This window comes from Coregonus clupeaformis, chromosome 5, assembly GCF_020615455.1.
Source record: "Coregonus clupeaformis isolate EN_2021a chromosome 5, ASM2061545v1, whole genome shotgun sequence".
Classification (NCBI taxonomy): Eukaryota; Metazoa; Chordata; class Actinopteri; order Salmoniformes; family Salmonidae; genus Coregonus; species Coregonus clupeaformis.
Genome location: NC_059196.1, coordinates 30,951,575 through 30,963,476, shown reverse-complemented (window position 1 = coordinate 30,963,476; position 11,902 = coordinate 30,951,575). Strand labels below are relative to the sequence as shown.

General features: G+C 45.9%; 1 protein-coding gene and 1 long non-coding RNA gene across 16 annotated transcripts in view; one reads left to right on the top strand and one right to left on the bottom strand.

Annotated features, from left to right (window-relative positions):
* Positions 1-1,011: 1,011 nt before the first annotated feature.
* The window catches only part of LOC121566838 (neprilysin-like), a 47,874-nt gene continuing 36,983 nt past the window's right edge, over positions 1,012-11,902 (bottom strand). For all 5 annotated transcript variants that reach the window (XM_041876716.2, XM_041876718.2, XM_041876717.2 and 2 more), the window contains 10 exons: positions 11,345-11,443; positions 11,135-11,212; positions 10,911-11,014; positions 10,705-10,763; positions 6,057-6,176; positions 5,799-5,932; positions 4,576-4,641; positions 2,802-2,897; positions 2,314-2,390; positions 1,012-1,998 (listed from right to left, as the gene is read on the bottom strand). In XM_041876716.2, the coding sequence (XP_041732650.1) occupies positions 1,899-1,998; positions 2,314-2,390; positions 2,802-2,897; positions 4,576-4,641; positions 5,799-5,932; positions 6,057-6,176; positions 10,705-10,763; positions 10,911-11,014; positions 11,135-11,212; positions 11,345-11,443 (933 nt within the window). In that variant the 3' untranslated portion in view covers positions 1,012-1,898. The remainder of the gene's footprint in view (positions 1,999-2,313; positions 2,391-2,801; positions 2,898-4,575; positions 4,642-5,798; positions 5,933-6,056; positions 6,177-10,704; positions 10,764-10,910; positions 11,015-11,134; positions 11,213-11,344; positions 11,444-11,902) is intronic.
* Positions 6,194-10,635, top strand: LOC121566839. Of its 11 annotated transcripts, none has more exons than XR_006658365.1 (9): positions 6,194-6,444; positions 6,811-6,817; positions 8,753-8,823; positions 8,880-9,123; positions 9,589-9,722; positions 9,801-9,910; positions 10,023-10,154; positions 10,233-10,410; positions 10,477-10,542. It is a non-coding gene; the product is annotated as an uncharacterized LOC121566839 (long non-coding RNA). The 11 variants fall into 11 exon arrangements; XR_006658364.1 differs by having other exon boundaries at positions 8,880-9,135; positions 9,601-9,722; XR_006658366.1 differs by having other exon boundaries at positions 8,880-9,135; positions 9,601-9,744.

Sequence of the window (11,902 nt, the reverse complement as noted above, 5' to 3'; positions counted from 1 at the left end):
TCTCACAGAGCTGGGCCGTCTCAGAGATGAGGGAAAAGCCAAGGAAGGCCCTGTGTTGCCTGGCAGTGCTAACTGGCTGTACGTTATGTCCATGTCCATCCACTGGTTTCCATCTCAGATAGACCCTGGAGGCACAGTAACACACCCTATGTCTCTCTACCTAGCTCTCATGTACCACACACACACACAATAAGTCATAAACATACCACTTTCTCTTTAAAGGATTAAATTATTACAATTAAAAAAAAAGTCAGTTCATTATGGTCATCGTGATTTTTTTTTTATTACAAAGTATGTAAATAACTGAGGTATATCCGTCTGTCCTTCTACAGGTGAGATGGTTGTGTATATGGGTAAGGGAGGAAGGAGACCATGCACAGAGAAAGCTGTGTGAGTGGACATGGCAACATAAAACGGGTGACATTTTGAGAAACGGTGTGTTTTTGAGTCGCATGACACATTGTGGACTGAACCTCATTTTCCCTTACAAAATAAAATCTAAGGATACAGTGTGTTTCAACCTGGATTTACCTATCACCTTAACAGGCACAAAGATTGAATCTGCTTTTCCCCAGAATGGAATAAAGAGCCAAAAACTAAACACTTAGTACATCTGTCCCTTAAAGACACCATGCTAATGATCAAATCAACAAGGAGAACACGTTTGATTTGTTTGCCGTGTCTGTGTGAAAAGAGAGAGCGAGAGAGAGCGAATCAGAAGGGGGGGTCCAGCTACAAACCAGACTTCCTCTGCATCCCACCCCCCCCACACACACACACACAAAACAGCAGTAGCACCATGGTTCATGTAAGGCTTCCTCAGTTTGTTGAAAAATGTAGTGGTCACATTCGGACAAAAACACACACATATCACAAATACCCACACACACCCCGAACCCCAGAGGAGGCTGGTGGGAGGAGCTATAAGAGGACGGGCTCATTGTAATGCTTGGAATGGAACCAATGGAACGGAGTCAAACACGTTGTTTCCATGTGTTTGATACCATTCCATTGATTCCATTCTAGCCATTACAATGAGTCCATCCTCCTATAGCTCCTCCCACCAGCCTCCTCTGTTGGACACAGAGCAGTTTGAATAGAGGTCACATTCTTACTGTAAAATAAAAATATGAATATGTTTGGTGTATGTCAATTCCTGACCAGCTAGGTCACCCAACTGATTGCAAGGCAAGAACTTCATTTTGGTTTTATGCTTGTAGACATAAATAGTTGGCACCCATTTTGAAACATTTAACATATACAGAACAACATTTATGCAATTCTTATTATACTCATTGATATATATATATTTTCAGTCAAATCAAATGTGATTTTCTTAAATATACAATAAAATAGAATCCCCCTAGTGTGACTGTATTGATTACTGTCAATGTATATTCATCTAGAACGTATTGATATACAGTATACATTCTGGTTAATATTGAGGCCCACTTCATAGAGTAAAACAAATAGCATTTTTGGACTTACAGAGACAGTTTAGAATAAGTGGATATTTTCCTGTGATTCAAGATGCTCAAATTAGTCTCACATTTTGTATACAAACAAAATAATGAATCATAAGTGAAATGCAGAGGGAAAAAAGTATAATTGAAAAGTACATTTAACGAACACAACAAAAAAAAAGATTGTGAATTGCCGTGACTGTATCCAGTGAAAGCAGTGACTTGGCTGATTGGGTGAAGAGTCTGGGAGCTGGCTATGAACAGCACTCTGTAGTCCCTTGAATGAAGCTGGTTGTTCTGTACGGTCAGTGTAGCAGTCCTGGTCCCACCCTGCAGTGAACTGGGGGACATCGACCATACCCCTGTCCCAGACTAGTGCTGTAACAGTCGGGGGGAAAGGTGACCTCAGGGCAGGCGAGCGTCAGGACTACAGTATCACCAGACTTGGCAGGTCTTCTCAGGCAACATGTAGCTGTTCTTGGGACAGTTGAAGGCCTTGGCAAACTCAGGGAAGTTTTGGAGGGACCCCAGGACCCTGGACAGGAAACAGGAAACGGTCATCACTGGCCAGAATTACTTGGCAATCCCCACACTTGGTGTCCCAGGTCTAAACCAGAGACACTGAGGGCCACAAATAGTTCATATGGACAGAGATGGTGTGAGTAAAAGAGGAAGTGGCATTGAGTTGAGATGGACAGAGATGGGGTGAGTGGAAGAGGAAGTGGCATTGAGTTGAGATGGAGTGAGTGGAAGAGGAAGTGGCATTGAGTGATACAGGAGAGGATGGCATGAGAGATGGTATGAGAGATGGCATGAGAGACGGCATGAGAGACGGCATGAGAGACGGTACCTGAACTTCCCTGGACTGTGTACATCTACTTTGATGGAGTTGACAGCTTGTTCTGGTCGATGTGTTCCACACCACACCTGGAGGAAGAGACGGGAGTGAGAGAGGGTGTGACATCCATCCACTTATCCATCCATCCACCCATCCATCCATCCACTTATCCATCCATCCATCCATCCATCCACTTATCCATCCATCCATCCATCCATCCACTTATCCATCCATTTATCTATCCATCCATCCATCCATCCACTTATCCATCCATCCATCCACTTATCCATCCATCCATCCATCCACTTATCCATCCATCCATCCATCCACTTATCCATCCATCCATCCACTTATCCATCCATCCATCCACTTATCCATCCATCCATCCATCCACTTATCCATCCATCCATCCATCCATCCACTTATCCATCCATCCACTTATCCATCCATCCACTTATCCATCCACTTATCCATCCATCCATCCATCCATCCAGTCTGACCTGGGCGAAGTTGAGAAAGAAGAGTTGTTGATGGTTGAGGTTTATTCCAGGCAGGAGAGGCTCATTCCCATTCTTCTCCACATAGTTCTGGTAGGCCTGAAATCATTAAAACACCACTTTAATCCTCTCTGGCCTGAAATCATTACAACACCACTTTAATCATCTCTGGCCTGAAATCATTACAACACCACTTTAATCTGACTACATAAGAGTTAACCTTCACACCCTTCAACTTTTTCCACATTTTGTTGTGTTGCAAAGTGGATAAAAATTGTTGTCATTTTTTGTCAACAATCTAGACAAAATACCCTGTAATGTCAAAGTGGAAGACAAATTCTAACAAAAAAAGTATGAAAAATAAAACACTAATACATCTTGATGAAATAAGTATTCACCCCCGTGTCAATACATGTTAGAATCACCTTTGGCAGCGATTACATCTGTGAGTCTTTCTGGGTAAGTCACTAAAAGCTTTCCATACCTGGATTGTACAATATTTGCACATTATTATTTAAAAAATTTGTCAAGCTCTCAAGTTGGTTGTTGATCATTGCTAGACAGCCATTTTCAAGTCTTGCCATAGATTTTCACGCCGATTTAAGTCAAAACTGTAACTATGCCACTCAGGAACATTCAGTGTCATCTTGGTAAGCAACTTGTGTATATTTGGCCTTGTGTTATAGGTAGGGTTGGGCGGTATCCAGATATACATATCCTCATACCATCCTGTTCTCATCCCGGGATTTACGGTTTTACCGGCTTAAAAACGCAAAACAGCCCATTGGGCGTCTATTATCATTATGCTAACAAAATTAGCACAAGTAATAGCTAAATATGCTAACAAGCGCAAACAAAAATAAACAAATTGCAAAGACAGGCAATCAAGCTCATAAAGTTATTAATGTATTGCTAGGAGACACCGAATGTCATTTTTCGTGAGTTTGAACGAGAGACATTGTGCAAATGAACAAAGTTTTGAAGCATGCTTGTCTGAAGGTAGAACAGTACTGCTCTGGGGCAGTATGTGTACACGCTGTGTCTGTGTGGAGTCTGGAGTCATGTTATTACTTTAGTGCCTTGCTGCAAACAGGATGCATGTTTTGGAATATTTTTATTCTTTACAGGCTTCCTTCTTTTTCACTCTTTCAGGTTAGTATTGTGGAGTAACTACAATGTTGATCCATCCTCAATGTTCTCCTATTACAGCCATTAAACTCTAACTGTTTTGAAGTTACCATTGGCCTCATGGGGAAATTCATTTGGCCCTAATCTATGGATTTCACATGACTGGGAATACAGATAGATACTTTATTTAACGCCAACAACATCAGATGAGTACATACATCTCAGACTCTCCCACTTTCTTAGAAAATGATTAAAGTAAACTGAAGTGTCCTTCATCCCTCTGGACACTAACCTGAGACACCCGGTTGGCCAATCACGTCGCTCAACACTCACACCATGCTCCGGGAGCATGTCTAATGGTCCAATCAGAGAGCTGGCAGGAGGACATGGTAATTACTACTATAACTGGCAGATGGCAATTACCCACAAGTCCAGCCGATCTCATTTAATCTCACAACAGGTCACTCAGATTTATAGCTAATCCTCAAATGCTAAAACAATGTACATGCGAGGGAAAAATTGAGAAAAACATGGTCTAACAACAGGTTACTGGAATCGATTTTTCGCCTGGGGTAAAGGACTCGTCTTCAGATTGTGTGTGCGTGTTTTTTTGCTGTAAAGTCTGTCTTTCCGCAGTGTGCATCCCTACCTGGTATGACTGGCGGATCCCACCGTTGTCTGCAATGTTCTCTCCCAGAGTGTTATTCCCGTTGAGCTGCTTACAGAAAAGAAATACACAGATCAATACAGGCTATATTGATCTACAGTGAGCTCCAAAAGTATTGGGACGGTGACATTTGTTTTGTTGTTTTGGCTCTGTACTCCAGCACTTTGGATTTGAAATGATACAATGAGACGTGCAGACTGTCTGCTTTAATTTGAGGCCATTTCCATCGATATCGGGTGAACCGTTTAGAAATTACAACACTTTTTGTACATAGTCCCTCCATTTTAGGGGAGCAAAAGTATTAGGACTAATTCCCTTATATGTGTATTAAAGTAGTCCAAAGTTTAGTGTTTGGTCCCATATTCATAGCACGCAATGACCACATCAAGCTTGTGACGCTACACATTCGTTGGATGCATTTTCTGTTTGTTTCGGTTGTGTTTCAGATTATTTTGTGCCCAGTAGAAATGAATGGTAAATAATGTACCGTGTCATTTTGGAGTAATATTTTATTGTAAATAAGAATACAATGTGTTTCGAAACACTTCTATATTAATGTGGATGCTACCGTGATTACTGATAATCCTGAATGAATCGTGAATAATGATGAGGGAAAAAAGTTAGACGCCCAGGACATGCTAACCTCTCACCATTACAATAACTTGGGAGCTTAGCATTTTGGGGGGGTATGATATTTAATAATAATAATAATAATAATAATAATAATATGCCATTTAGCAGACGCTTTTATCCAAAGCGACTTACAGTCATGCGTGCATACATTTTTGTGTATGGGTGGTCCCGGGGATCGAACCCACTACCTTGGCGTTACAAGCGCCGTGCTCTACCAGTTGTGTGTCTAACTTTCTCACTCATCATTATTCACGATTCATTCAGGATTAATCAGTAATCACGGTAGCATCCACATTAAATATATTCTATTCTTCTTTACAATACAAATTACTCCAAAATGACAATACATTATTTACCATTCCATATCAGATTTCACACTGCTGGCAACATTTTCTCAGATGATGAAAAATACTATTGTTCACGGCAACAAGTCAAGGGAGGACAGGAAATGAGCAGACGTGATTAGACAAAAGAGGGGTAGAAATGTGAACCGAGTGTGTGTTTCCTGGAGGAGGAGAGAAGAAGAGAGAAAACAGATGCAAAGGAGGAGAGGAGAGGAGAGGAGAGCATACATTCAGTCCGTTGGCCAGGTCCCAGGAGAAGTTTCCATACTGGTCCACCATGCACTTAGACAGCTCCACAAAGTTCTGGGTGGAGCTTGGCGTCCACCAGTCCTTCAGGTCACCATCTTTATCATAGTTACGACCTGGCAACCAAACAAACCATTTCTGCTTAGGACAGCTGACCAGCTAGTCCACATGTCATGAAACAACACTTTGAATTGGACTGTCCATTCTAATAAAGCGAATTCTATGTGCACAGCCTCTTACCGTTGTCATCAAACCCGTGAGTGATCTCATGTCCGATCACCATGCCGATACCGCCAAAGTTCAGAGACTTGGTCTGGCCCTTACCGAAGAACGGAGGCTGTAGGATGCCTGCTGGAAACACTGAGAGGATAGGAGGAGGAGGAGGCGAGAGAAAAAGAAAGGATCTCACATCATATATCAGAGGTGACGGGAGGTGACAGTAGAGGTGACGGGAGGTGACAGTAGAGATGACGGGAGGTGACAGTAGAGGTGACGGGAGGTGACGGTTGTGACAGTAGCGGTGACGCGAGGTGACAGGAGGTGACAGTAGACGTGACGGGAGAGGTGATGGGAGGTGACGGGAAGTGACAGTAGAGATGACGGGAGGTGACAGTAGAGGTGATGGGAGGTGACAGATGTGACGCAAGGTGACAGATGTGACGCAAGGTGACAGATGTGACGCGAGGTGACAGAAGTGACAGTAGAGGTGATGGGCGGTGACAGTAGAGGTGACGGGACACGATGGGAGATGACAGTAGAGGTGACGGGAGGTGACGTTAGGTGACAGTAGACGTGACGTGACAGTAGACGAAACGGGAGGTGACAGTAGAGATGACGGGAGGTGACAGTAGAGGTGACGGGACATGATGGGAGATGACAGTAGAGGTGACGGGAGGTGACGTAGAGATGACGGGAGGTGACAGTAGAGGTGACGGGAGGTGACAGTAGAGGTGACAGGAAGTGACAGTAGAGGTGACAGGAAGTGACAGTAGAGGTGACGGGTAGTGACAGTAGAGATGACGCGAGGTGACAGTAGAGGTGACGGGAGAAGACAGTAGAGGTGACGGGAGAAGACAGTAGAGGTGACGGGAGAAGACAGTAGAGGTGACGGGAGAAGACAGTAGAGGTGACGGGAGAAGACAGTAGAGGTGACGGGAGAAGACAGTAGAGGTGACAGTAGAGGTGACGGGAGGTGACAGTAGAGGTGACGGGAGGTGACAGTAGAGGTGACGGGAGGTGACAGTAGAGGTGACGGGAGAAGACAGTAGAGGTGACGGGAGAAGACAGTAGAGGTGACGGGAGAGGTGACAGGAGGTGACAGTAGATGTGATGCGAGGTGACAGGAGGTGACAGTAGATGTGATGCGAGGTGATGGGAGGTGACAGTAGAGGTGACGAGAGAAGACAATAGAGGTGACGGTAGAGGTGACGGGACATGACAGTAGAGGTGACGCGAGGTGACGGAGGTGACAGTAGAGGTGATGGTAGAGGTGAAGGGAAGTGACAGTAGAGATGACGGGAGGTGACAGTAGAGATGACGCGAGGTGACGCGAGGTGACAGTAGAGGTGACGCGAGGTGACAGTAGAGGTGACGCGAGGTGACGCGAGGTGACAGTAGAGGTGACGCGAGGTGACAGTAGAGGTGACAGTAGAGGTGACGGTAGACGTGACAGTAGAGGAGATAGGAGGTGACAGTAGAAGTGACGGGAGATGACAGAGGTGATGAAGGTGACGTGGAGGTGACGGTAGAGATGACGGGAAGTGACAGTAGAGATGACGGGAGGTGACGGTAGAGGTATCGGGAGGTGACAGTAGAAGTGACGGGAGATGACAGAGGTGATGAAGGTGACGGTAGAGGTGATGGGGGGTGACAGTAGAGGTGACGGGAGGTGACAGATGTGACGCGAGGTGACAGATGTGACAGAAGTGACAGATGTGACAGAAGTGACAGTAGAGGTGATGGGCGGTGACAGTAGAGGTGACGTTAGGTGACAGTAGATGTGACGTGACAGTAGACGAAACGGGAGGTGACAGTAGAGATGACGGGAGATGACGTAGAGATGATGGGAGGTGACGGGAGGTTACGGGAGATGACTGTAGGTGACAGTAGAGGTGACGGGACATGACGGGAGATGACAGTAGAGATGATGGAGGTGACCGTAGAGATGACAGTAAAGGTGACGGGAAGTGACAGTAGAGATGACGGTTATGACAGCGATGACGGGAAGTGACAGTAGAAATTACGGGAGGTGACAGTAGAGGTGACGGAGGTGACAGGAGGTGACAGTAGAGGTGACAGTAGAGGTGACGCGAGGTGACAGTAGAGGTGACGCGAGGTGACAGTAGACATGACGGGAGATGACAGTAGAGATGATGGAGGTGACCGTAGAGGTGACAGTAGAGATGACAGTAAAGGTGACGGGAAGTGACAGTAGAGATGACGTTATGACAGCGATGACGGGAAGTGACAGTAGAAATGACGGGAGGTGACAGTAGAGGTGACGGAGGTGACAGTAGAGTTGACGCGAGGTGACAGTAGAGGTGACGGGAGAAGACAGTAGAGGTGACGGTAGAGGTGACAGTAGAGGTGACAGTAGAGGTGATGGGAGATGACGGTAGAGGTGACGGGAGGTGACGGTGAGTGACAGTAGAGATGACGGGGGATGACAGTAGAGGTGACGGGAGATGACAGTAGAGATGACAGTAGAGGTGACGGGAGGTGACAGTAGAGGTGATGGGAGGTGACAGTAGAGGTGACAGTAGAGATGACGGGGGTGACAGTAGAGGTGACGGGGGATGACAGTAGAGGTGACAGTAGAGGTGACCGGAGGTGACAGTAGAGGTGATGGGAGGTAACAGTAGAGGTGACGGGAGGTGACAGTAGAGGTGATGGGAGGTAACAGTAGAGGTGATGGGGGATGACAGTAGAGATAACAGTAGAGGTGATGGGAGGTAACAGTAGAGGTGATGGGAGGTAACAGTAGAGGTGATGGGAGGTAACAGTAGAGGTGATGGGGGATGACAGTAGAGATAACAGTAGAGGTGATGGGAAGTAACAGTAGAGGTGATGGGAGGTAACAGTAGAGGTGATGGGGGATGACAGTAGAGGTAACAGTAGAGGTGATGGGAGGTAACAGTAGAGGTGATGGGAGGTAACAGTAGAGGTAACAGTAGAGGTGATGGGAGGTAACAGTAGAGGTGATGGGAGGTAACAGTAGAGGTGATGGGAGGTAACAGTAGAGGTGATGGGAGGTAACAGTAGAGGTGATGGGGGATGACAGTAGAGATAACAGTAGAGGTGATGGGAGGTAACAGTAGAGGTGATGGGGGATGACAGTAGAGGTGACCGGAGGTGACAGTAGAGGTGATGGGAGGTGACAGTAGAGGTGATAGTAGAGATGACGGGGGTGACAGTAGAGGTGACGGGGGATGACAGTAGAGGTGACCGGAGGTGACAGTAGAGGTGATGGGAGGTAACAGTAGAGGTGACAGTAGGTGACGGGAGGTGACAGTAGAGATAACAGTAGAGGTGATGGGAGGTAACAGTAGAGGTGATGGGGGATGACAGTAGAGGTGACCGGAGGTGACAGTAGAGGTGATGGGAGGTAACAGTAGAGATAACAGTAGAGGTGATGGGAGGTAACAGTAGAGGTGATGGGGGATGACAGTAGAGGTGATGGGGGATGACAGTAGAGGTGATGGGAGGTAACAGTAGAGATAACAGTAGAGGTGATGGGAGGTAACAGTAGAGGTGATGGGGGATGACAGTAGAGATAACAGTAGAGGTGATGGGAGGTAACAGTAGAGGTGATGGGAGATAACAGTAGAGGTGATGGGAGATAACAGTAGAGGTGATGGGGGATGACAGTAGAGATAACAGTAGAGGTGATGGGAGATAACAGTAGAGGTGATGGGAGATAACAGTAGAGGTGATGGGGGATGACAGTAGAGGTGATGGGGGATGACAGTAGAGATAACAGTAGAGGTGATGGGAGGTAACAGTAGAGGTGATGGGAGGTAACAGTAGAGGTGATGGGAGGTAACAGTAGAGGTGATGGGAGGTAACAGTAGAGGTGATGGGAGGTAACAGTAGAGGTGATGGGGGATGACAGTAGAGATAACAGTAGAGGTGATGGGAGGTAACAGTAGAGGTGATGGGAGGTAACAGTAGAGGTGATGGGGGATGACAGTAGAGATAACAGTAGAGGTGATGGGAGGTAACAGTAGAGGTGATGGGAGGTAACAGTAGAGGTGATGGGAGGTAACAGTAGAGGTGATGGGGGATGACAGTAGAGATAACAGTAGAGGTGATGGGAGGTAACAGTAGAGGTGATGGGAGGTAACAGTAGAGGTGATGGGGGATGACAGTAGAGGTAACAGTAGAGGTGATGGGAGGTAACAGTAGAGGTGACGGGAGGTAACAGTAGAGGTGATGGGAGGTAACAGTAGAGGTGATGGGGGATGACAGTAGAGATAACAGTAGAGGTGATGGGAGGTAACAGTAGAGGTGATGGGAGGTAACAGTAGAGGTGATGGGGGATGACAGTAGAGATAACAGTAGAGGTGATGGGAGATAACAGTAGAGGTGATGGGAGGTGACGGTAGAGGTGACGGGGAATGACAGTAGTGGTGACAGTAGAGGTGACCGGAGGTGACGGGAGGTAACAGTAGAGGTGATGGGAGGTAACAGTAGAGGTGATGGGAGGTAACAGTAGAGGTGATGGGAGTTACAGTAGAGGTGATGGGAGTTACAGTAGAGGTGATGGGGAATGACAGTAGTGGTGACAGTAGAGGTGACCGGAGGTGACGGGAGGTGACAGTAGGTGACGGGAGGTAACAGTAGAGGTTATTGGAGTTACAGTAGAGGTTATTGGAGGTGTGTCTGTTACCTATTTGGTTTTTGCTTGAAGAGTAGAAGGCATTGACAATGGCTGCTCCTGTTACCCATCTGAGGATGAGACAGGAAAATGTTTCACATTAATAATTAATGAAAGAGTTCATAATTCATCTGAAGTTAATAACTACTCTAATCTTAGTGCTGTGGCTGCTATTTTAGCCAGCGCTGACAATGGGTTTTGGAAAGGGAGGATCTTACTCTTCTTTGTTGACTTTGACCCGTAGCTTCCTCAGACGTTTCTTCTGTACATACTCCAGGTTCTGAAGGATGTTCTCAAAGTACTCCTCTGCATTGTAGCTCAACTAGCACCCCCACACACACACATTGCATTGGTGTCAATGGCAGATAAAATAGTTTGAACCCTGTATCCACTGTATCACGTCCACTGATGAAATGCATAATATTGATCTTTCAACACTCACATTTTTATACTCGTTGTTCAGGTAGGTGTCATTTTTGATGTTGTCGGAGTAACCAATCCGCTCTCGGATAGCTTGTGCCTATTGAGGATTGGACAGTTTGAGGGTGATAGCGACACTTGTAATGGTTTTAACAGAGACCGGTAAAACAGAGACCGGTAAAACGTTCAGCTGGAGGTCAACAGGTAGAAATCAATGGCAGGTGAGTCTCACCTTCTCCTCAGCAGCCTTCTTGGTCTCTACATCCATCCATCTTAGGTGGTCTAAGTTACTGATGAACACCTCCCGGATCACAGCGATCATCTCTTCCATCTAACACACACACACACACACACACAGATCAGCATATACTGATAATTTCACTATTGTGGATCTCAGACCAGGTTCCTCTGAAACAGAATGTGATAGACGTCTCCTTTCAGAATTTAAAAAAAAAATATTTTACCTTTATTTAACTAGGCAAGTCAGTTAAGAACAAATTCTTATTTACAATGACGACGCTGGGCCAATTGCGCGCCGCCCTATGGGACTCCCAATCACGGCTGGTTGTGATACAGCCTGGAATCGAACCAGGGGGTCTGTAGTGACGCCTCAAGCACTGAGATGCAGTGCCTTAGACCAATGCGCCACTCAGGAGAATGTTAAGGAAATAAATGCTTTAGAGTGAGCATTGAAATGTTATGATTGTCATCATGAGTTTAAAATAGCTGGGTACGTATGAGGGGCCTGACTGAACGTTTGATAGCAAATATGTGTGTTTGGATTATGATT